This window comes from Gadus morhua, chromosome 12, assembly GCF_902167405.1.
Source record: "Gadus morhua chromosome 12, gadMor3.0, whole genome shotgun sequence".
Lineage (NCBI taxonomy): Eukaryota > Metazoa > Chordata > Actinopteri > Gadiformes > Gadidae > Gadus > Gadus morhua.
Window position 1 is genome coordinate 12,520,543 of NC_044059.1, and position 25,375 is coordinate 12,545,917.

The 25,375-nt window shown below is 51.3% G+C and overlaps 1 protein-coding gene across 1 annotated transcript in view; it reads right to left on the reverse strand.

Annotated features, from left to right (window-relative positions):
• Positions 1 to 25,375, reverse strand: part of kif1aa (kinesin family member 1Aa) — a 50,903-nt gene that overhangs the window by 6,242 nt on the left and 19,286 nt on the right. Inside the window, 29 exon segments of the mRNA XM_030371818.1 lie at positions 1 to 182; positions 1,017 to 1,162; positions 1,372 to 1,433; positions 1,784 to 1,917; positions 2,128 to 2,242; positions 5,606 to 5,632; positions 7,332 to 7,437; positions 8,170 to 8,254; positions 8,536 to 8,602; positions 8,722 to 8,830; positions 10,584 to 10,639; positions 10,953 to 11,071; positions 11,502 to 11,592; positions 11,874 to 12,036; positions 12,313 to 12,466; positions 12,648 to 12,733; positions 13,112 to 13,230; positions 17,725 to 17,865; positions 18,470 to 18,648; positions 18,947 to 19,095; positions 19,665 to 19,755; positions 19,872 to 19,944; positions 20,308 to 20,488; positions 21,278 to 21,358; positions 22,358 to 22,464; positions 22,642 to 22,721; positions 23,614 to 23,689; positions 24,039 to 24,118; positions 24,353 to 24,555. The exon segment at positions 1 to 182 is cut by the window's left edge and continues 22 nt beyond it. Of these exon segments, the coding sequence (XP_030227678.1) occupies positions 1 to 182; positions 1,017 to 1,162; positions 1,372 to 1,433; positions 1,784 to 1,917; positions 2,128 to 2,242; positions 5,606 to 5,632; positions 7,332 to 7,437; positions 8,170 to 8,254; positions 8,536 to 8,602; positions 8,722 to 8,830; positions 10,584 to 10,639; positions 10,953 to 11,071; positions 11,502 to 11,592; positions 11,874 to 12,036; positions 12,313 to 12,466; positions 12,648 to 12,733; positions 13,112 to 13,230; positions 17,725 to 17,865; positions 18,470 to 18,648; positions 18,947 to 19,095; positions 19,665 to 19,755; positions 19,872 to 19,944; positions 20,308 to 20,488; positions 21,278 to 21,358; positions 22,358 to 22,464; positions 22,642 to 22,721; positions 23,614 to 23,689; positions 24,039 to 24,118; positions 24,353 to 24,555 (3,262 nt within the window).

Consider the following 25,375-nt stretch of genomic DNA (forward strand, 5'->3'; position numbering starts at 1 on the left):
CTCTCGCTGTGGAAGTCTGCGTCGGGGGGGTCCAGGTCGCGGTCGGCCTGAGGAGGCTTGGGAGGAGCCACCTCCACCTCCTCCTCCTCCTCCTCGGTGACGCTGGCCAGCGGCTCCAGGCCCAGCAGGAGGGTGGACTCCAGCTTGGCCCTGAGGAGCAAGAAGTGGCGGGTCTTCTCCACCTGAGGGGAGGAGCAACACAACCGCTAGGCCAACGTCGAGGGCTGGTGGTCCAACAGCTAGTCCAACAGCTAGTCCAACAGCTAGTCCAACAGCTAGTCCAACTGAGGGTCAAACAGCTAGTCCAACTGCTAGTCCAACAGCTAGTCCAACAGCTAGGCAAACAGCTAGTCCAACAGCTAGTCCAACTGAGGGTCAAACAGCTAGTCCAACTGCTAGTCCAACAGCTAGTCCAACAGCTAGTCAAACAGCTAGTCACACGGCTAGTCCAACTGAGGGTCAAACAGCTAGTCCAACAGCTAGTCCAACTGAGGATCAAACAGCTAGTGCAACTGCTAGTCCAACAGCTAGTCCAACAGCTAGAACTGCTAGTCAAACAGCTAGTCCAACAGCTAGTCCAACAGCTAGTCCAACAGCTAGTCCAACAGCTAGTCAAACAGCTAGTCCAACAGCTAGTCAAACAGCTAGTCAAACAGCTAGAACTGCTAGTTCAACATCTACAAGAGCTAGTCAACATGTTCAACAGCTAGTCAAACGTCTAGTCAAACAGCTAGTCAAACAGCTAGAACTGCTCGTCAAAAATCTAGAACTGCTAGTCAAGTATCTAGAACAGCTAGTCAACGCCAACAACATTTAGTTCATTTAGTTCAAACACTGAAAGGAGTAAAATAAAAACATATTTATATATTCTTTTCTGACATATTGTCATTCACCCAGATGAACAAGGTGTAGGCCTTCGGTCATCCAAAGTGTCGCCGAACCCCAAGTGTGAGTGAATCCCCCTCGCTGGTTTAGTGTCGCCGGCCCTTTAAGGGCGGCCCCTGATTGGTGCGTACCTCCTGCAGCAGGCTGAGTTTCTCCAGCTCCCATTGGTGCTCCAGGATGAGGCTGTCGCTGCGCGGACGCCAGCCCGCCAGGTTCTCCTCGCCGCGGACGTACGCCACCGACGTGTCCAGAACACGCCGCCGCCGCCGCTGCATTCCTGGGGACAGGTGAGGACAGGGGGGCGGGGTCAGAGAGACGGAGAACCCCAAGAGTCCCTGACTGACAGGGGGGCGGGGTCAGAGAGACGGAGAACCCCAAGAGTCCCTGACTGACAGGGGGGCGGGGTCAGAGAGACCGTACCATGGGGGTATAACACCCGTGGTACGGCCTCTCTGCCGAGCTGTGCAGGGTTTGGTCCACTCCTACCTGGGCTGCCGGCGTCCGCCAGGTGACACAGGCTGACCTCGTACACGCCCGTAACACGGTTGCTAGGAGACAGAGAGATGACATCATGATCTCCCAGGGAAACAAATGAAGTCCAAAATGAAGTACTATAAAAGACTGGACACACCGTACACACACACACCGACACACAGTGGAAGCAGATTCATCACAACAGACCTGCGCACACACACACACACACACACACACCACACACACGAACACACGCACACACACACACACCGACACACAGTTGAAGCAGATTCATCACAACAGACCTGCGCACACACACACACAAACACCCCCCCCACACACACACAGTGGTAGCAGCCTCCTCACACCAGACCCAGAGCCCCCCAGCGCAGCGGTTCAGCAGTGAGGTCAGTCATGTGTTTACCCCTCGGTGGCCCGCAGGCTGCCCGTGCCGAACAGCGTGCGGATGGTGTGGGCAGCCGGCACCTTGGTGTCTCGGGAGTAGAACACCATGCACACGTCCTTGGTGATGGCCGTGGGCAGGGTGCAGTTCTCCATCTGACACACACACACAAACACACACACACACACATAGACACACACAGGGAGACGGGTTACCTCTGGGAATGTCAGGCTGAGAGGGTAATAAAGTACCTGTACACGTCAGTACCAGTACACTTCAGTACAGTACAGTACGGTACCATCACAGTACCAGTACACTACAGTACCAGTACACCTCAGTACAGTACAGTACAGTACTCGGCCTACCTCCAGGTAGGCTGAGAGGGTCATGTAGATCTTCTCCCCGTAGGGCGTGACGCGGTTCAGCAGCAGGGAGTTGTGCATGGAGCTGTCCCAGGCCGCCTCGAACCGGTAGAAGGTCCTGACGGAGCAGGAGGGGGGTGGAGGCATGGTGGAGGGGCGGGGGGGGGGTGGATGGTGGGATAGAAGTAGTAGAGGTAGTAGTAGTAGAATAATAGTCATAATAGTCGTAGTAGGGGAAGAAGTAGAGGTAGTAGTAGTAGAATAGTAGTCATAATAGTCGTAGTAGGGGAAGAAGTAGAGGTAGTAGTAGTGTAAGTAGTAGTAGTAATAGAAGTAGGAGTAGTAGTGATAGTGATAGAGGTAGTGGTGGTATAGTAGTAGTAGTGATGGTGGTAGTGGTATTAGTGGGAGGGATGGACAGAAGACAATAGGTTATCGCCTGCACCGGTGAGTCCTTCCAACATGACGTTCTCTTACGGTAAACAACAACAACAACATCAACATCAACAACACGTATTTGACATGAAGACAGATGAACATCGAGACCCGTCGTCCCAGTCACTCCCTTCAGGACAGTATGAGTATGAGGAAGGCCCCGGGGGGGCACCACAGCTGTAGCTCATCTCGCCGGGCTGCGTTTGATTCCAGAGGTCCCACACAGCGTGTGGCGCCCGCGCTGGTCCTGGGTTTCACTGCAGCGCTGGGACCCCGTGAATCAAACGCACCCGTGGACGAGGTTGACGTCACTGAGGTTACGAGCTACACCTGTGGTCACCCGGCGCGGTGAGGACCTGAGGGGAAACCGTCAGGCCGCGAGGTCGTTGGAGAGAGAACAGGGCGGGGAGGGGGGGGGGGATGACGCCCGTGCCACCAGGACTCCAGGGCACATAGTGATGATGTCATCAGAGGAGAGTCGGACGGTGGAGGAGGAGACAGAGATACAGATGGACGGACGGACGGACGGACGGACTGACGGGTGAGAAGGACAGACGGGATAGACAGACAAAGTGATGGCAGGGTTGTGATGGAATACCTATGGTCAACTCCAAGGGAGGTGCTGAGGAGAGAAATCACCAAGGTAACGGTGAGATACAGGAAGTATGTCGAGGGAAGAAACAGGAAGTGAGTTGAGGCGAGAGATACAGGAGTGTTGAAGTTGTGTTGTTGATGTTTTGGTTTGTGCGGTGCGGCAGAGACGGTACACTTTCATTTATTCAACCTTTTAAAAAACACCCATGCACAGTACACACCATCAAGGTCTTAGCACATGATGTTTCTTGGTCCACTCATCTACACCCAGGTTGTGAGTACTACAGAACAGTTGCACTGAGAGACTGATCCTGCAGCCCTGTGTAACATACTCATCCATCTGGTTCTAGGTATGCTCCTAGTTGTTCCATTGAATCATTGAGGGCCCACTTCGATCCAAAGCTACGGCCTACACAGCGCCGGGTCCTTCTGGTCGAGGAGAGGCTGATCCAGCTCAGGGGTGTTCACAGGTAGGGCCGGGACCAGCTCAGATCCAACGACCTCCACACCCTCCCCTGACGAGGTCCATTGGAAACACATGACCACCACCCGAAACACAATTTTATTTCTGTTTTGCTCCATGATTGAATCCATACCTTCTCCTTGCACACCGCTTCCAGTGTTTCCCACAGCGAGAGCTGAGACCAGCTCTGTTCCTGGCGTGACGCCCAGCAGGCAACACTCTAAATATGAACCGGTGGATTCAGACCGGGGCCAACGTTTCTGTGAGCCATTAAGGAACCTCACGTTGGTTGCAGCTTCTCGTGTAGAGAGAGTTCTTCTGGCCACGGCCTCGGCTGACCAGAGAACCCCTCCCTAGAGACGCATCTGCTCTGATCCGAAGCCCTACAGCGGGACAGAGAGGAGACCCCTGACCTCCGAAAGGGGGCACACACTCTTCTCTAGGGGTTCAGCTCTAGGGTTCCTAACAGGTAGACCGGGGGGACAATGGGGTTTGAACCCGGAACCTTTCACCTGGGAGTCAAACGCTCCCACTTTACTGCGAGAGGGCCAGTGACAGGCAGGAATTATGTCAATAACCTAATTATTAAGGAAGAGGAACACGCGCGTGCGCGTCCCAGAAGGAGATGATCACACGCAGCGAGTCATGGAGGCACATGTGTGAGTGCAGCGCATGACGGCCTCCGCTGGAGACGTCTTGAAGCACTTGAAAGGTCTTTTTACACGGCTTTTAAAAAGCGCCAAGGCCAGGTTTAAGTCATTGTGCTGGCGCCACTTGTGTCAACCTCGCCTTCACTCGCGCTGCCGACTTCACAGAGCCCGGGTCGCTTGGCTCCGCTCTGAGGAACGCTTCGCCGCATGGGGGCGGAGTCAGGCCGCGGGCGACCAATGAGGTCATGTTTAGTCCACCTGCCGTGTTGGCTTCAGGCCGGGACCACCTGGAGCAGGTCTGAGTGTTTTGCAGGGTCAGGATTCTCCGGGGTCCACGAGAGGTCTTAGAAACGCAGAATAAGTCGTAGACTTCTTTCTCGTAAACACTGAGAGACAACAGGATCCATTGACACACAGGGAGTGCATGCTGGGCTGTGTTACCCACCTCCAGAAGGCTCATTAATAATGATCAGCTCTGCGTCAAAATGTGTATGAAATAATGTTTTCCAGCTTCAGATATCATCAATAGTCAATTGTGTGAAGAACACCGATGTGCAGAGTTGGACAAATCAATCTTGCCAAAGATAAAAGCAAAACAGACTGTATTTTTCTGAATATTGCAAACATTAAAATACGAACACATTGCTGTGTTTTTCCTTTTCGGGAAAGACATTTCTGTGAAATGGCTCCAACCATCAAGTTTGGTCTGAATCGGTACTGCCCTCTAGTGGCCTCTACACGGAAATGCTGTTTCAAATCTCAAAAAGTAGGTTTTTATACATTTAAGTACAGACCTATCTTTGGGAATCGAAAGGTTCACTCTGTGTTAATTCTTTGTTCTACCAGTTGAGCCAGACAGGAAATCGAACCCCTGACCTTGGCAATGCTAATGCCTTGCTCAACCAGAGGAGCCAGAGAGGGAATCCAAGCCAGCCATGCACTTCCTGTGGATCATCAGCACTTCCTGTCGAACCATCCTGCTCAGCGCCAGCTCAGCTCAAACACCCACCGTCAACACAACACTAGAGAGAGGGAGGCACATGCACAGCTTGGGGCTGCATTTCCCACAATGCACTGGGAGAGGGGGAGGGAGGAAGGGAGGGAGAGAGGGAGGAGGGAGAGAGGGAGGGTCAGGCAAGCAAGGGACAAATGGCGGAAAGATTATCAATATAATAATCAGTCAGCGGAGGAGGAGGAGGAGGAGGAGGAGGAGGAAGGAACAGGAGAACTTGGTATGACAAGAAAAATATCTCAAAAGAAAACAGAGATAATGAGGATGATGATGATGATGATGATGATGAAATATGTTCTATATTGAAGAAGACGGCGTATCAAATACCTAGGCATGTCCGAATCAAGAAACTGTCTGTAAAACATAAAACAACATCGAGTTAGTGGAGAGCAGCGGCAGGGCAGGTCCTGCTGTCGCCAGGCAACGGAGCCACGAAGGAGCAGCCATCTTGTCCCCGCCTCCCCCCTTCTGGTCAGTTGTGGTGTGTGTGTGTGTGTGCGTGTGTGTGTGTGTGTGTGTGTGTGTGTGTGTGTGTGTGTGTGTGTGTGTGTGTGTGTGTGTGTGTGTGTGTGTGTGTGTGTGTGTGTGTGTGTGTGTGTGTGTGTGTGATATCGTGCCAGCCTTACACAGACTTCTCTATATATGTCCCCTATATATCCCCTATATACAATATTCAGTTTATAATATAGAAGCATTGAAATGGATGTTCAATGTGCAGTACTGCATGATGGGGACCAGGCTAGGTTAGGTGTGGGATTATGCTATGGTTCTAGTGGGATTATGCTATGGTTCTAGTGGGATTATGTTATGGTCCATGGTGCTTAGTGGGATTAGACTATGTTATGGTGATCTAATGGGGTTAGATTATGCATTCATTAATATATCAATCAACACATTTATTGCGTTAACCAAATAAAACCATGTCTCTAGATACAAGTGTTAACTCTGACTCGTCTTCTATGGTTAGTTATTTAAGTGAGTTAAACCAGAAATGGTTAGAAGGGTTAGTTCAAAACTAGACAGGTTGCTACGTTGTGATGTGCTTGACTTTAGACAAACCCTGACAATTATAATAACGCTAATTTTCAACAGAGTGCTCGTTAAGGGCCGGGCATCGTTAAGGGCATCGTTAAGGGCATCGTTAAGGGCATCGTTAAGGGCATGCAGGCGTCTAGCGGGCACTGCTGTCGCTACGGCTGCACTCTGTCTGAAGGGTGGAGGTAGTGGTGGGGTCTCAGGTGCCACGATGCAAGGTGACGGTGCAATGATGGAGGCATGACAGCATAACATGGGGAGGGTGGTGCAGCCAGCAAAGAATAATATGCCCTACACACCTACACAATAACACACCCACCCATGCGTTCACCCCCACACAACTACACACCTTTACAGCTACACACCCACAGACCTACACACACACACATCCACACACCAGAAGCTACTTATATTGGCCCAGTGACAGACCGATGACGCTGGTATAAAAACATGTGTGAGATCCAAGCCATGCAACAGTTCGCTTGTTGGGTGCTTTTAGTGCATTGTGGGTAAATAAACTCAAACAGAAAAGCCCGTATAGGCCGCCTGTTGCGTCCCTTGTTAAGCCCCAGAGGAGGTCCACATGCTGGGTAGTTCAAACACACATCAGTCCTGGTGATATCAGCCTCGGAGTTCAGTGCATTGATATAAAACCAGAGTGCTGAAACGGAACCGTTTTCGTGTCGCTCTCTTTATTGATCTATTTTTAATTCTGGTGGAATTCCAGTTTACCACCGATTTAAAGGGAATATTTCCAGACCCGACCAGAATGTTTGAGTTTGCTGCCACCTACAGGTCAAACACGTCAGTACACTAAAAAGATGAATAGTTTCTCAACATTAAGTTGTTCTGAACCTCTGACTGGCTAGCTAACCCTAGCTAGCCGCGAACACACAGAGTGGGTTGCGCGCGTGTTACAAGGTTACAAGTGACGAGTAAAGACACGGGTGAGGATTTAATTAGTCCCAGCTAACCAGAGCTAGTTAGCAGTGCGCTAGCGGCTAGCGGCAGCACCCACCTGTCGTCCTGCGTGGGCCTGACGTAGCCGGCCGACAGGATGTTGAGCGACAGGATGTTGGGGTCGATGATGGTCTCGTCCGCCTCGGGGGTGTTACGCAGGCGACCTGGAACACACAACCTCCGTCAGGAAGAGGGGTGGAGGACCCAGTCCCCAGGGTCAGGACTCCATCAGTACCAACCCAACGCACCCACGACTAGAACCCCACCCCTCCCAGTGTTCAGCACCACCCGACCCAACGCACCCACGACCAGAACCCCACCCCTCCCAGTGTTCAGCACCACCCGACCCAACGCACCCACGACCAGAACCCCACCCCTCCCAGTGTTCAGCACCACCCGACCCAACGCACCCACGACCAGAACCCCACCCCTCCCAGTGTTCAGCACCACCCGACCCAACGCACCCACGACCAGAACCCCACCCCTCCCAGTGTTCAGCACCACCCGACCCAACGCACCCACGACCAGAACCCCACCCCTCCCAGTGTTCAGCACCACCCGACCCAACGCACCCACGACCAGAACCCCACCCCTCCCAGTGTTCAGCACCAACCGACCCAACGCACCCACGACCAGAACCCCACCCCTCCCAGTGTTCAGCACCATCCGACCCAACGCACCCACGACCAGAACCCCACCCCTCCCAGTGTTCAGCACCACCCGACCCAACGCACCCACGACCAGAACCCCACCCCTCCCAGTGTTCAGCACCACCCGACCCAACGCACCCACGACCAGAACCCCACCCCTCCCAGTGTTCAGCACCACCCGACCCAACGCACCCACGACCAGAACCCCACCCCTCCCAGTGTTCAGCACCACCCGACCCAACGCACCCACGACCAGCTCCCGGACGTCCTTCCACTCGATGTCGCCCCCGGACTCGTGGACGATGGTGACTGTGACCCTCCTCTGGAGGCCCTGGGGGGGAGGGAGGGAGAGGGAGGGGGGGAGAGAGATCTTATTTAACTTGTAATGTAAATGTTTCTCCTGCCAATGAAGCCATTTTAAGTGCATTGAATTGTGGGAGAGAGAGAGAGAGAGAGAGAGAGAGAGAGAGAGAGAGAGAGAGAGAGAGACAGAGACAGAGAGAGAGAGAGAGAGAGAAAGAGAGACAGACACAGACACAGACACAGAGACAGAGAGAGAGATAGGGAGATAGAGACAGAAAGACAGTCGGAGGTCAGAGGTCGAGGTCTTACCTGGTGCAGCAGGTAGGTGCCGTGACATGGCATGCCCCCCCTGTGGTCCACCGCCGCTGGGATGTAGCTGAGCACACACACACACACACACAATGGATGATTTTAAAGAATGACATTGCCAAGCTAAGCGATGTTATCCGGTCTTCTTGCTGAGGGCTAAGCTAACCCCTGGCAGTGGATACTCACTCTCCGTTAGCCTCCAGCTCACAGATCTCAAACAGAACCATCAGGTCGTATTTACAGTGGCAGGCTCCGGCACTGGGACGCGTCATGGCTGTCAGCTTGGTGGCAGGGACTGGAGAGAGAGAGAGAGAGAGAGAGAGAGAGAGAGAGAGAGAGAGAGAGAGAGAGAGAGAGAGAGAGAGAGAGAGAGAGAGAGGGGGGCATTAGACCATAGTGAGACATTGTGAACCTCTAGATGCAGGCTGGAAGTTTGGATAAGGCTGTGTTTTAGGGAACACTAGGATTTCAGCCTATCAGCGACAGCAGTTGTAATGACCCGTGTTTCACCACAGGGGGGCGCTGTACCCACAGTTAGTCATTAGCGCTATGGTTTTGTATGGTTGTCCTATGTCTAAATGAATCTGCCCTTCACACAGCCTGGATCCAAACTGTCCCAATGCATCAAGGAGCCTCTTGCGGAAGGAAAGGTCAACCACCAGAGAACGGGGGCCAGCGGTGCTAGCGAGGACAGCAACACTAGTCCGGGGCTAGCATAGCAGCGCCGCGGACAGCGCTAACCCTACGAGGAGACGAAGAGTTGAAGTGAGAGGGACGCAGGGACAGAGAGAGTGAGAACTCTGTCCTGTAGGGGGAGCACTTTCACAGAACGTCCCTGGAGAACCGTCCCCATGAACGCAGAGGAGAGCACGTGATCCAGATGGAGATGAAGGAGGAGCAGGGAAAGTCCACCACGCAGAAGGGACCGACACGAGACACACACGACGTCAGGTTCAGAATCACCAGAACCCAGACCCTTCTTATATCAAATATCTTTATAGAGGATATAAAAATATATACATGATATAAAATTGAAATGAAAAAATGTAAATATAAAATGTATAAAAATATGCATAAATGTATGCAAATAATAGAGGTCATATAAAAATATAAGGATGGTAAATATTGTTGATGAAATAATAATACATACAATTAAAAAGTATACACACAGTTACACTGTGATGACCTTAATACAGCTGGTCCATAAGACCATAAGAAAAAATAATAAATATATATAGCTATCTATGTAATATTTTGCCTACTTATTACTTATTGTAAATCGCTTTGGATAAAAGTACTTGCAAATGCAAATATCAAAGATACTCTAAAGATAGATGAAGGAGATATGAGGCCAGGTGGCTGGTATAGGAGGGGTGGGTTCCAGTGGTTCTGGCCCGCGGTCGTCCACCAACCAGGCGTCTGAGCCCGGATCACTGAGCAGATGGAGGTGGGCGGGGCCTCCAGCTGGGCCTGCTCCTCGGCCTCCAATAGGAAGGAGGCTGCCATGCCGGCGGCGGAGAGGGCGTGGCCTGACAGCGAGTCGACCAGCAGCCCGTTGAGGACGTCGGGCACCAGGTAGCGGATCAGCTCCAGAGCTTTCTCCCGCTCCGGGGACGACTCCGAGTCCGCTGCGCCAGACCACAGGGTGACTCAGGGCGCAGGACAGGCACATGCAGTACACACACACGCACGTGATACGTACAGCGCACAACACAGACGCACACACCCAGCACATATATGTACGCAGAACAGTACACATAGTACAACCACTCACACTGCAGTACAAACACATGAAATGCAGACATACACAAGCAGGACGTAGTGAATACACTCACACCTAGTACACACACACACACACACACACACACACACACAGTACATACAATACATACACTCACACGCGGAACGTAGTACAAATACACATGTAATACACACAGTGCATACACAAGCCGAATGCAGTACCAATGCGAATGCTATATCATTCAAACATACACACACACCTACCAACACAACTACACACACACACACAAAGTAGGTGCAGTATCTACCAGGTTTGGAGAGGGGCATGACTCTGGGGAAGTGTCTCCTGCACGGACGCAGAGGGCTGAGAGAGAGAGAGAGGGAGGGAGAGGGAGAGGGAAAGAGAGAGAGAGAGAGGGAGGGAGAGGGAGAGGGAGAGGGAGAGAGAGAGAGAGAGAGAGAGAGAGAGAGAGAGAAAGAGAGAGAGAGAGACAGAGAGAGAGAGAGAGAGAGAGAGAGAGAGAGAGAGAGAGAGAGAGAGAGAGAGAGAGAGAAAGGACCAGGGTTACACACACATCTACACTCTTATACACTCATATACATGAGAGCGGGGCCGGGGGGCCGGGGGGCCGGGGGGCCGGGGGGGGGGGGCGTGGGGGCCGGGGGGGGCGCTCTACCTGATGACGTCCTTGCAGAGCAGGGGGAAGGGTTGCTTCTGGTAGTGACCGAACACCTCGAACACGATGGGCTGCGTCCGGATGTACTCCACGAACGACTTGGTCACCTCCACCGCGATCTGACGGGGCACAAGGTGGGGTTAGCTGCGTTACGCTGACACACAGCGACCAGAGGGGGCTCCGCCAGGCGACGGGACGGACAACATGCGTACGATGAATCTGTAACTCTGGGAATTTCTGAATGGCTCATGTTAGTTTAAAGTGATTATATTTCTTTTTTTGTTGGGTTGCGTCCATTGTTAATCTGTAACAAACGTTCAGTATCTGAGTTTATCAGACTGGCTGAAGCTTTGTTGTCAGAGAAGTCGAGTCATATCGACTCAGCATGTTTCCTAAATCTCTGATGATTTAATGTTTTAGTCCAGTGCACGTGTAACATGTGACTCCTCTTGCTAATACATATGAGTATAAAGATGTCTAAAGCCCTTTCCTTCCCTGTATCACCGCCGACACTGAGGACGATTCATGAGGCGGTCCTCCGGTTCTTACGTTCTGTACGTGGTAGAACCCGAGCGGGGGACCACGCCCGGTGTTCTTCAGGGGCTCGGTGGAGAACGCCTCGTCATGGCGGTGGATGAAGCTGGTGGAGCAGAGCGGTACGGTTCAGATTAGCGGACGTCTCTCATCCAGAGAGACTCGTGAGCTCACATCTGGAATCGGATCATCTAGAGGACTATACTAAGTCTGTCTCAAAATAAGAATCAACTCATTAATTCATTTAAAATATATGACGGATTTAATCAGATGAAATAAGAAATAAATTAATTTGGGTGATTATAATTATCCACTTAGTCACTATGACACGTCATCTGTGACATCACAAGTGGGCGTGGCCACAGCGGGGGGGGGGGGGGGACTCACTTGAACTGGCAGAAGATGTCTGCGTACTCGGCCGAGATGCTGTAGGCCTGCAGCACGGTGACCCTGAAGGTGAACAGGCTGCCGATCTTCAGGTGCTCTAGAGCGCCCCCCAGAGGGGCGTCCAGGGGGGGCTTGGCCGGAGCGTCCGCCTCATCAGACCCAGCTGGGGGGGTGGAGACATTACATATTATGTAAAGAAATGTAGTCAAATAGTATTAGTATACCTTTTCAGTCAATACTAGCTCATAATCATGCTAAAAGCTGTGCTAGTTGCACTTATAAACAACTTCACAGATAGATATTAAAGAAAGTAAGGTAAAACTGTCAATATGCTGTATAGCATTACGCGTTATGCAGGTCTAGCTGTTATCGGAAGGGACTTAGGTTGGACTGAGATCCAGGTCATGAAGGAGCAGGTGGAGAGAGCGAAGAGTCTTACCTGTGTTGTTGTTGACCTCGTCAGCAGAGGGCGCTGTCTCTGCACTCTGCCCCTCCCCCTCCACGAAGCGCAGCTCCTCTTGGGACACGCCCCCTGCCCGGGACACGCCCCCCAGCGGAACCAGCGGAACACCCGGACCGGATTCAGACTGGAACTGGAGCGGCACAGAGTTCACAGTCGGTTAGAACCCTGTACACTCACTACAGACCACCTCCTACAGCACCAGGGTTAGGGTTTGGGCCTGATGGATGGATAGGGGTAGCACTATCCATCCCCCCCCTCCACGTGAAGCCCATGAAGTGTTCTGTGATGATTAATGATGTGGTTTCCGGTACCTTCTCAAACTGGTGGTCATCGAAGGTGATCTTGGCGGTCCCTGACTGGCGTACTCCTGAGCCGTAGTCTGGAGCCTCCTCGTCGCCTGAACAACCACAAGACTAAACTTAACACCCACAGATGGTTTGAGGGAGAAGGAGTGAACCAAAGACAGCCCATGAAGGACTAAACCAAAGGTATCCCCTGCTTTTGGTGAGTCCATTACGCTCGTTCCCCTCTAGGTGGCGACAAACTCGACAGTGTCGTCTAAAGCGGTTAGCTTGCTTCAAAATAAGTGGGCACAAAGAAGTTCTTTGTACAATTATGTTCAATGCGGTTTGGTGAATGAACCCTTCATGTGTTAAGACCAATAGGGTGGAGAAATGAATAAATATAATTCATTCATTGTTCAGATCATCTGCCGAAATTCCATCAGAAAAAAGCGAAATCTTGGGGGTGCCTAAAACATTTGTAGAGAGCTCACCTGATATGGCCTGCACCGCCACGCGCAGGAAGCCCTTCACCTCCCCCTTCTCGTTCACCACGGCCACGCGGTGCACCAGAGGCACTGGGTACAGAAGGTTACTCAGGTAGACGAAGGACCTGGGGGGACCAGGGGAGACCAGGGGAGGGATGGGGGAGAAGAGGGAGGGAGGGAGGGAGGGAGGGGGAGAGAGAGAGAGAGAGAGAGAGAGAGAGAGAGAGAGAGAGAGAGAGAGAGAGGGAGAGGGAGAGAGAGAGAGAGAGAGAGAGAGAGAGAGAGAGAGGGAGAGGGAGAGGGAGAGGGAGAGAGAGAGAGAGACAGAGAGAGAGAGAGAGAGAGAGAGACGGAGAGACAAGAGACATAAAAATGAGAAAACGAATCAAGGGTAAGCTCACGGATTAGTCTGGGTTGCGGTACACGGTCGAAAATAAAACACCACCAAACAGGACAAACATAAACAGCCGCAAAGCAACCAAATAGAAGCTGGACGGCTCTCGCTACGGCCACGCCCGCCCTGTCCCGGCGTGTCCCCAGGGCCCGAGGCCGGCTTCCTGGGGCCCTCGCTGGCTGACATGCAGATCTAGGGGTCTGTGTTTTCCTGTGGAGGGCTAGGGAAGCGTAATTCCTTTAGGGGTGGAGGCCTGGGAAGCCCTTTGAGACTAGCATCTGGATCTGTACTCTGACCGGCCCGGACAGGTACATCGGACTGGGTGCAGGAGGAGCTATTTGTGTTTCCGATAAGCCGAATGCGCGGTCGCGGTTCTCGGTACGATTGAGAAGAAATAGTGGCAGATGAATCTGTTTATCTGACGGGTGTACCTGGCTCAAAACGAAGATATGGAACATTCTTTTTCCTGTTGTACTGCTTATGTTTGGATTAACCCTTTACAACAGGAGTGTAACTCGACTTATACTTCATAATAAGGGAGCATACTACTCATTCTTATTCTCTAGATTTAAATTGGTCTTTTTCGGAATGTGCCTCAATTCTCGATTGGTCGAACCTGCAGAGTGCTAAGGTACCTCGTTTACCGAGAGCCAATAGGATCGAGGGAAGCGGGTAGACATTTAAGGGTGCGGGAGAGTTAAAGAAGGGGGTAGATGACAAGATTGGTGAGGCGTACAGAAGGCATGCTCAGGACAAAAAGGGTGATTACTAAAAATAATTAGTAAAAAAAACGTAAGAAACGTTTCTCAGCTTCCAGACTCAAAGGAACTCAAAGAATACCAAACAGAAACCATGAGACGAACCACGACTCAGCTGCAACAACACTGGCAACGGCTGACACACGGCGCGCTACGGCAAAGTAACAGAGAGGATGAGGTCAGGACGGGATGGAGCTCACTGGTGCAACAGAAAAAAAGAAAGAAAATGGCATCGACGTAAAGTTCGAGTGAAAACTGACCCCGCAACAAAAAGGTGCTCTGGCATGCCTAAAAGAGACTGCTGCAGTAGAAACCAGCTCTTTCATCTTGAGATCCTCCAGGTTTGATTGTCTCTGCATCTCCTACCCACCGTCTACTCTGCCCCCCCACAGCCCGACAGGATGGTTACCGCTGTGGTGGGTTGGTAGGAAGATGAGTCCCTCACAGACAAGTCAGGGCCGTTGTGGGCCAGAGGTTTGCTGCCTTCGAGACGTTCACACGCAACGGGGAGCTACGGCAGCACAAGCAGCGGTGGGGAGCCAACGTTGCTTGGATCTCTGCGGGACAGTTCTCAGCAGCAGGGAAGCTTTAAGTGCCAGCTAACGCTCTGATCAGCGGGGGTTAGGGGTTAAGGGGTCAAAGGTGCAGAACAGACTATGGCAAGCCTAAAAGCCCAGAAATGTCTACCAGTGTCCGCTCCAGGTTCCCGCTCAGGGATCGATATGAGTATTATCAGAATGTGTCTCACGAGCGGCATAAGCAGTGATGCACTGAAGGAGATTAAAGGGATGGATGAGTAAGCAGGAACGTTTTGAGGCAGCGTTCAGGTCACTTGGAGGGCCAAAACAGAGAGAAAGAATGCTGCTGAAGCACCCAGATTTAAAGGGCAAGAACTTGTTTAAGAACTAGTTAAAGAACTATTTAATGTACTAGTTCAAGTAGTAACATGGGGACATTGCACAATCCAACTAAATGGATATCCGTTTTGGGTTTCGAACAAGGTTGTTCAGACTTCGTATTTTGGACTAAACATCTCTAAATTTGACCAGGTTTTCTCAAGTCATGCCTAAGACTGAATGGTACTCATGACCTACAGTCTAACCCTGGGCAAAGAAGGCTCCTTCGGGTTCAGAAAGTAGGAATCCTCCCGGGTGTTTACTGCCCACCATGGATGTGTTACACCCTGAGGCAGTGGAGTGGGGTCAAACTGAGACTGTAATGTTGTGCTTGCAGGTTACATGTTGGTGTCTGTGTTCTGTGAGTGGCAACCTCCACCCGTCTCCATGTAAAGTTCAAACTGGTGGAGCGATGATGCCCGCTGGGTGGAGGTATGGTGATGATGTCGGTGGGGGGGGGGGGGGGGGGGGGGGGGAGGCAGGAAGCAACGTGAGCGGCTCTAAAGTTAGCTGTGGTTAACTTTAGTCGGTGCTGAGACAAAAAAACGTTATCACCTAGCGACGCTTTTCAATGGATTGTCGACAACACGTAAACAAAACATGTTTGCCATTTTGGCAAAATGGAAGTGGTGAAACTTCCTGGTTTAGAAGGTAAAAGTCCTCCACGGCGGTTTGAGCCAACCGGATTGGCGGGTTGACTCCAACCCATCCGATTGGCTAGATCTGATTGCATGGTTGCTGGCGCTTGCTGGCTCAGTGCAGGGACAGAGCGAAAACATGGAACCGGACTTTTACATTCTGGACCCGGAGCGGTCCATCCATGGAAGGGTCATGTTCATAATGATAGAAGGGGGTGGGGGTGGGGGGGCGGGGCTAGGATTGGCTCCTCCCTCTCAGCATGGGAGCAGACCCTGAGTGCCTCAGCGTGAAAGAGCTAGTTTCCTTCCCAGCAGGCCTCTGGAACCTCACCAACCTTCCCACTACACTGAATATCGGAGAGCGGTCGTAAAAGGGGTCCTGGCCTTCGCTGGAGCCTCCGCAGAACGCCCCCTCCTCCTCCTCCTCCTCCTCCTCCTCCTCCTCATCATCCTCCTCATCCTCCTTCTCCACCTCCTCCTCCTCATCATCATCCTGTCCCCCGAGCTCCAAGCACGGGTGGTCCAGGAAGATCTCATCATCCTCCAGGTCCTCTAAGTCCTCGAGGTCCTCCCCCCCACGGCCGTCGGCCGGCTCCGTCACCTCCGACACCGACGGGGTGGGGGAGGGGGTGGGGTCGCTCATGCGCTCACTCATACACGCGTTGAAAATGAGGTTGCTGGGGCAACCGGAGACAGGGCGGGGCGGGATCTAGGTTAGTACGTTGGTCAGAGTAGAAGCACACACACACACACACACACACACACACACACACACACACACACACACACACACACACACACACACACACGCGCACAAACACACACACACACACACACTCCGAGACCGGATCAGACCGGATCAGACCGGATCCAACCAGACCAGGACCGGGCCAGATCAAGGCCCCCCAGAGAAACCTCACCTTCCAGATCTCAGATCTGTTTCAGGATCTTAGACGTGGACATGGTGATCAACAGTAGAGGAAGACAGTTGGGAGACACAAGCTGAGTACAGGAAGCCCTCCATATCAATATCACTCATCACCATTGTGGTTATTCACTATTAACAGTAACAGTGAAGGGATTCCAACGGTTAAACCTCACCAACATGTTGGTAACTTGCTTTGTGAGGATCCTTTACTCAGTGCTGGTCTGAGTTGGTTAATGTCGGCCAGTGGTTGGTCATTAAAGTCATCCGTCGTGGGGGTTAGTGGTTGGTCATTAAAGTGGTCCATCATGGGGGTTAGTGGTTGTTCATTAAAGTGGTCCATGGTAGGGGTTAGTGGTTGGTCATTAAAGTGGTCCATCATGGGGGTTAGTAGTCGGTCATTAAAGTGGTCCATCATGGGGGTTAGTGGTTGGTCATTAAAGTGGTTCATCATGGGGGTTAGTGGTCGGTCATTAAAGTGGTCCATCATGGGGGTTAGTGGTTGGTCATTAAAGTGGTCCATCATGGGGGTTAGTAGTCGGTCATTAAAGTGGTCCATCATGGGGGTTAGTGGTTGGTCATTAAAGTGGTCCATCATGGGGGTTAGTAGTCGGTCATTAAAGTGGTCCATCATGGGGGTTAGTGTTTGGTCATTAAAGTAGTCCATGGTAGGGGTTAGTGGTTGGTCATTAAAGTGGTCCATGGTAGGGGTTAGTGATTGGTCATTAAAGTGGTCCATGGTAGGGGTTAGTGGTTGGTCATTAAAGTGGTCCATGGTAGGGGTTAGTGGTTGTTCATCCTAGGGGTTAGTGGTTGGTCATTAAAGTGGTCCATGGTCACGGTTAGTGGTTGGTCACTAAAGTGGTCCATGGTAGGGGTTAGTGGTTGTTCATCCTAGGGGTTAGTGGTTGTGGGTTAGTGGTTGGTCATTAAAGTGGTCCATGGTAGGGGTTAGTGGTTGTTCATCCTAGGGGTTAGTGGTTGTGGGGTTAGTGGTTGGCCCGTTACCTGCCGACCAGACGGAACCAGGGGAAGCGGTCGTAGAACGGGTCTCCTCCGGTCATCACGCTCTCACTGTCCTCGACCGCGTTGCTGCTGGGCACCTCGGCGGCCCGGTCGTACATCTCCCTCATCAGGTCCAGCCTCTGTCTGTCGGGAGGGCATGAAGAACACCTCTGGTGATATACATGTCAGTCTCGGTTTCAGCTAATGTTAGGATTTTGTCACTAAGAATTATCACTTAGGATGGTTTGGTAGAGAACACTTCCGACAAGTAGAACACTTCCGATGACAATCGATTGGGTTTTCAAAGACCAAACAAAAACCCAATTTGGCAATCCCAAACCTCCAGCCAAACCCCTTCCAAACTCAATTCAATTCAATTGTATTTGTATAGCCCTTAATCACGGTTACAATCTCAAAGGGCTTAACAGGCCAAATATATAAGACATCGCCCTTTACCCAAGCCCCCACAAGGGCGAGAAAAAACTCCCTTGAAATTAGCAAGGAAGAAACCTTGAGAAGTAACGCAAAATTAGGGGATCCCTTCTTCCAGGGATGGTCAGGAGTGCAGTGGGGGCCATAATTGACGTACAGGTAAATACATGCACATCATATTCAATTGGTGATGTGGTGCTGGCCGGTTAACAATGAGGACAGTCCAGACATCCAGTCCAGTCAGCGCAACACGCCAACTCCACCTAGAGACCCATCCTACCCTCTCCACACTCAGACTCGTCCCCTGCTGTGGTACCTGAGCTTCTCCAGGGTCCAGTAGTGGGTCGCCCCGTTCTTCTGGTCCTGCACCTCGACGGCCACGATGGTGCGGGGGAAGTGCCTCGCCTCGCGGTCCTTCTCGGTCTCGGGGGGCAGCAGGTCTTGGGGCAGCGGGGAGTACAGCGTGTCCGTCAGCAGGACAAACTGGAACTGGACCTGGGGGGGGACGGAAACGGTTCAGAGGGCAGTGCATTACCTAGGCTAGATGAATAGCTAGGCTAGATGAATAGCTAGGCTAGATGAATAGCTAGGCTAGTAGAATAGCTAGGCTAGTAGAATAGCTAGGCTAGATGAATAGCTAGGCTAGTAGAATTGCTAGGCTAGTAGAATAGCACAGCACGAGGTCAAATCAGATATCTAACATTGTTAGAAGCATTGGAAGAAGAAGAGGTCAATACGGAGCGGCAGCACCAATGCCCCGGTGATCGAAGACGAGCGGCGGATGTTTCCTGACCTTCTTCTTGAGCTCCACGCTGATGGCGTTGGCCTCCTTCAGGAAGATGGCGTTGCCCCACAGCAGGTCCCTCAGGGAGGTGAACTGGTACGACCGCCACTTGCGGAAGCCCCACACGGCCAGCTCCGTCTCCTTCGCCGTCCACTGGACTGGGGGTTACCGTGGAAACACAACGTGAACGCTAAAGCGAACGACGGAAACATCTCGCCGTCACTTTGGAATCGGAGCGCACTTTGTAATCCTGAGATGTACCTTTTATGTGCTAGACATTGCATCCTGATTTCTATATCGTCATGCGGCACTTACTAATGTTTTAAGGCCACTCCGATCCTGATTCTTCTAAGTGAGGGGATTTGGATAAAAGCATCCGTACTAACATGTACTTGAGTCGTCTGACTCAAAGTGCTACCTGAATGACCGAGAGCTTGGTAGGTGTTGGCTCAAGAAATGTTCCAAAATGACAGAAGGTCGACCGGACCAGGCCAACAAGAGCTTCTGAGTGACCTTAACCCTAACTTAAAGAGCTATAGCTTATTTATTAACAATATACAACGCACAAACAAACCAGTATAACATGTATCACTATATTGACCTCAAAACGCTACCTCGGCTCGAACAGAGCCGTCGCTCCACCATACAGGTAGCCACATCCGGCTCAGGGTGTTCCCTCAAAGACGACTAAACTCAACTGAAACGACTAGTTTGAGTGCAGCGCTACCTTCTTCCTCTGGCTCCTCCTCTTCCTCTGTGGCGTCGGGGAGGCAGCGGTCCACTTGCTTCTGAAGCGCCTCCAGCTTGCTCTCGTACTCCTGCACCGAGCACACAGTTACCCTCAGAGCAAGGCGGGCCCCGAACAGCGGTACAACACGCCGGGGACCAGTTTCACGTTCACGTGGCTAGGCCTCTGATTGGCTGATCTACCCACCAGCCGCTGCTGCTCCAGAAGGTGGTTGGCCTCCTCCCGTTCTTTACGGTAGAGTTCCTCCAGCTCCTGCAGCCTGGGAACACATCACCATGGATACGTTACAACACCTTCACCAACATTAGCGGGTTTGCGAGAAGCACGAGAAGCCATTTTAGAATCAGCCTTCTGTGTGTCTGTGCAACATGCGATGAAACAAGAGGGTTCTTGGGGAGGGCTTTTACTGGAGCCAGGAAGTCCATCGTCTAATTTTGATCATTTGCATTACAGCAAAGAGGACTTTTATTTAGTGAACCTGGTTTTGACTGGTTTTGATAGTCTATCTGAATGGGGTTGTCTCAAACGCAGATTGCGTTTCAGAGTTCTCTACCTAGAGCCTCGAGTCCTGGACCACCAGACCCTCCCCCCCCCCCCCCCCCCCCGCGCCCGGTCCCCCTACCTCTGGTCCATCTCGTGCTTCATGTCGATGCCCTGCTTGTCCAGCAGCTCCCTCTGGGCGAAGGCCCAGTCCACGGGCTCCACGGGGGTCTCGGCGCAGGGCGTCCGCTCCCTCTCGGCGCGGGCCTGCTCTGGGTGGTTGAAGCGGAAGACGTGGCTCTTCCCCAGGATGATGCGGTTCCCTGCGCGGGGGGGGGGGGGGCAGAGTCCCATGCATCAAGACCCAGGGCCGTCTCCGATACAGTGTTGAGACCCACCGTGGTATTAGATAACGGTTCATCGCCAGGCTACGATTTTATATTTATTATATTTAAAGGCCATATGGAAAAACGGTTCCTCAGAGTTAAACAGAAGACCAGTGTTGCCACAGTTACCTTGAAAAAGTAATCTGATTACTGATTACTAGTTACTCCTTAAAATAGTAACTTAGTTGCTTTACTGATTACTTGATTTTAAAGTAACTAAGTTAGATAACAAGTTACTTTATTAGTTACATTTAGCTGCGAAAACACCCCCTGCCGCCTAAAAATAAAAAATGACAACCGGTTTTGCCAAAACTAACTTTTTTCCGGTAAAAGAATTGTAACGCACAATGTCTTTGATGATTAACTTTAATCTGATTACTGGTTTGGATATAGTAACGCGTTAGATTACTCGTTACTGAAAAAATTGGTCCGAGGCCAGTAACGCGTTACTAATTAAAGCGTTACTGGCATCACTGCAGAAGACCTACCAATAGGGAGTCCAAAGACTAATTTAGTAATTGTTTAGAATAGTGTAGTGTACATATTGATGCATCAATATGCATAATCTAAATATTGGTTGCTACACGTGCTTCCATTCAGTTGACCGAACGGATGTGTAGCAAACCCTGAAGTTTGAGACGAGATTTGAGTGTCGGTTCATCCCTACACTGACTTTGTTGAACCTTTTGTACCTTCTCAACACCGAGTGAAGTCCCGACGGCTCACCTGACTTCAGGACGGTGGCCTCGGTCACCCTCTTCCCGTTGACGTACGTCTCCGCGTCCTCGCAGGGCTCCAACACCACGGCTGCTCAGAGGGAACAAGCAGGAACGTCAGGAGAACATCCTCTCCAGCCGCCCCAGCCAACAGAGCTTTGAGATCCAACACAGAGCAGTCGATGGATGCCAAGGCTCAGTAGCAGAGCTCTGAGAGTATCCACCTTCTGCTGTGTTGTGTTTGGCTCTCCTACTTCAACATGCACCTCATCCACCAATCAACAGGAACAGATGGATGTCTATTTGGAGACGGTGGTTTGTTGAGTCACCAGTCGGTGCTCCATAGCAATTATCGACCGATTTAAAAGGAAGATATAAATACCTTGTCCCTAGGACGGAAATCTAACAGTCTACTATTTCTACAAATGCTCAAAGCATAGGAGGAAATCACCGTGTTTCAGATTCTGCATTCGCTTGGCTAGTGAAATAGCTGGGCTAGTGTATAGTTGGGCTACTCTACTGCATTAGCCAGGCTAGTTCATTCGTTAGGCTAGCGCATTAGTGAGGCTAGTACATTAGCCAGGCTGGTGTATAGTTAGACTGGTGCTATAGCCAGGCTAGTTCATTTGTTAGGCTAGCGCATTAGCGAGGCTAGTGGAATAGCTAGGCTACTGCATTAGCCAGGCTGGTTCATTCGTTAGGCTAGCGCATTAGCGAGGCTAGTACATTAGCCAGGCTGGTGTATAGTTAGACTGGTGCTATAGCCAGGCTAGTTCATTTGTTAGGCTAGCGCATTAGCGAGGCTAGTGGAATAGCTAGGCTACTGCATTAGCCAGGCTAGTTCATTTGTTAGGCTAGCGCATTAGCGAGGCTAGTACATTAGCCAGGCTAGTGTATAGTTAGACTGGTGCATTAGCCAGGCTAGTTCATTTGTTGGGCTAGCGCATTAGCGAGGCTAGTACATTAGCCAGGCTGGTGTATAGTTAGACTGGTGCTATAGCCAGGCTAGTTAATTCGTTAGGCTAGTGCATTAGCGAGGCTAGTACATTAGCCAGGCTAGTGCATTAGCCAGGGAGGCTACGTAGCTCACCCTCTCCAGTGGGGCCCGTGGAGCTGGTGAAGGTGCAGTGTTCGTCCATGATGAAGTGTCCGCTCAGTACGATGTCCTGGCGGCTGCTGGCGTCCACGCGGCCGACCCTGCACAACAGCAACCATGAAACCGTCTCGAGACGTAAACCACATCGCTAGGCTAGTGCTAACATTGGGGCTTACATTTAGGGCATTTAGAAGGCGATTCTATCCAAAGCGAAGTACATCCGTCAGAAGAAGGAGAGACATCTGACCTGGTGACAGGACCTTCATTGAGCTCCTTACCTGGTGACCCCGTCCTTGATGTAGTACAGGAGACACTCTGACATCAGGGGGTCTTCGTTCAGGTTCACCAGATGAGGGGTCTGGACGGAAACAGTTCGCCTTTAGATTGATGTCATCAATGCGTTAGCAATCGATGTTACACAGGTAAGAGAGAGAGGAGGAACGTCAGGTAGGTCAAACTGGAAGAGATTGATAGAGCGGCTCTCAGATAGAGCAGCAGCCAGGTAGATGAACATGCAGATAGACGGGCAGTCAGGTAGAGCAGCTCTCAGGTAGAAGAGTCTCTCAGGTAGAGCAGCTCTCAGGTAGAAGAGCACTGAGGTAGAGCAGCTCTGAGGTAGAAGAGCACTCAGATAGAGCAGCTCTTAGGTAGAAGAGCACTCAGACAGAGCTGCTCTCAGGTAGAAGAGTCTCTGAGGTAGAAGAGCTCTCAGATAGAACGGCTCTCAGGTGGAGGTAGAGGGGCTCTTTGGAAGAAGAGCTCTTAGGTAGAAGAGCACCCAGGAGCTGTGACTCTACAGAGTCCCTCAGGAATCACAAACCTCGTTGGGAGAGAACAGCCCCACTGTGTCTATAAAGACGGGCTCTGGCTTTCGGTGGCTGTCTGAAGGCTTTACAGGTTAGATGAATAGTGGGTTAGTCATCCATTGGTTATTGGTTATTGCTAATCTCAGATTCCCCATCTGAGATGAATAGATACATATCTTCTGTTAGATGTATTTGTCTTTGTATAAATGGGTTTATACATGGGAAGTGCCGTTTTTATTCGCTTTTTTTTTGTGTATTTTTATCTTCTCTTCTCTCTTTGCTGCACCTTAATTCCCTTTCTGGCACAAACAAATCGTGATCTCCTCTTCCCCCATCCTGTTTAGTTGGCTGCTCTTTACATGAATCATTTGAATCATATGAACATATCATGTGAATCTATTGTACTACTGCCGTTCAGACGGCGCTGGCGTTCTCCGTCCGTACCTTCTTGGGTGAGAACACGCCCAGGGTACCTCCGTCTTCCCTCATGGCCACGCCCATCTCCGCCAGCAGAGCCTCTCTGAGGACAGCAAAGAGCCAATCAGAAGCCAGCACTCACAGCTCAGAGGACGATGGACAGATTACGGACAATCACTCACATACAGTCCTTTTATTATCATAAAATATATGGTTATATACAGGTACTAGCCAGGTAATATCCTGGTAATAGCAAGGTAATAGCCATAGTAATATCCAGGGTATATCCTGGTTCTATCCAGGTAATATCCTGGTTCTATCCAGGTAATATCCTGGTTCTATCCAGGTAATATCCTGGTTCTATCCAGGTAATATCCTGGTTCTATCCAGGTAATATCCTGGTTCTTTCCAGGTAATATCCTGGTTCTATCCAGGCACTAGCCAGACCCAACCTCTCCATCCGGATGGCCTCAGTGCGACGGAGCTTCTCCTCCCAGGTCTCGTTGAGTTCAGCGATAATCTTTTCGGTTTCCTGTTAATAATCGGGCACGCAACTTTATCAATACATTGTCAACACCTTTTCAATACATTATCAATGTTATCAATACATTATCGATACATTACTGGCAACTCTTGTCAACACGTTATCTATATAATATTGTATGTTTTCAACACTAGTGAATCAATGCGTGTTCAATACGTGGTCGATACGTGATCGATACGTGATCGATACTTGATCGATTGGTGATCGAGAGGTGATGGATACCTTGAGGCGTTCGATGGCCTCCTCGCTGCCGGGGGTGAACATGATGCGGTCGTGCAGGCTGGCGATGGAGCCGGCCCGGCTGGACAGCACCGACAGGGAGGGCGAGGGGCTCATCCCTGTCGTGCTACTGGTCACTGTGGAGAGATCACCCTTTTGATTGACAGCCTGGCCTTTATTGTTATTGTTCTTCAAATCGGTCGAGTCTGTCGGGGAGGGGAGGCGGGGGGGAGGGGGGGCGTGTACACAGGGAGTGAGGTCGAGGGGGGAGACGGGGAAGTGAGGGGGGAGGGAGTGAGGGGGGTGAGGGGTGAGGGAGTCAGGTGTGTGGGGGGGTGAGGTCGATGTGGGAGTGGGGGGGTGAGGAGAGTTTGGGAGGTGAGCGAGGACAAAACGCAGGGAGAAGCAGACAGAGAGATAAGCAGGAAGAGACGGGGGGGAGACGGGGGGGAGTAGAGGGGGAGGAAGAGAGAAAGGAATCAGTGGAGAGCTAGAAAGGACCAACGGACTCAGAGGACACGTGAGGAGCGAGGCGCGTCGACGGAGCAGCGCCACGTTTAACAAGCCGAAGCACGGGAAGCAGCTGAACAGATGCAGACGGCAGGAGCGCAGACCCCCCACTGACGTGTCTGTCGGTGAAACCCTTCAGCCAACAGGTGTCCCCCCCCTGGCCCCTACCTGGTTCACTGCCGGTCCCTGAGTCTCAGTGGTCTCCTGGCTGTCACCTGTGTTGAAGACTCGTTCTGTGGGTTCTGTGTGTTTAACTTCCAATGGGTCTCACCCTATTGATCGGTCGTTTTCAATATCTCTGTCATCCTTGTTAATCCTGTTTGTCCTTTGGATGTTACTCAACTTGTGATTGGCTACCTGCCTGCCCTCTAGTTGTTAATTCCCTGCGATTGGGCCTGACACAACATTAACACGCAGCGATGCCTTAAAGGACCTCTGGAGCGTGAAGCCCCGCACGCTGAATCACCACACCTCAAATACATCAGATCTAAGGTTTCAAGAGGACGTTGAGGAGCA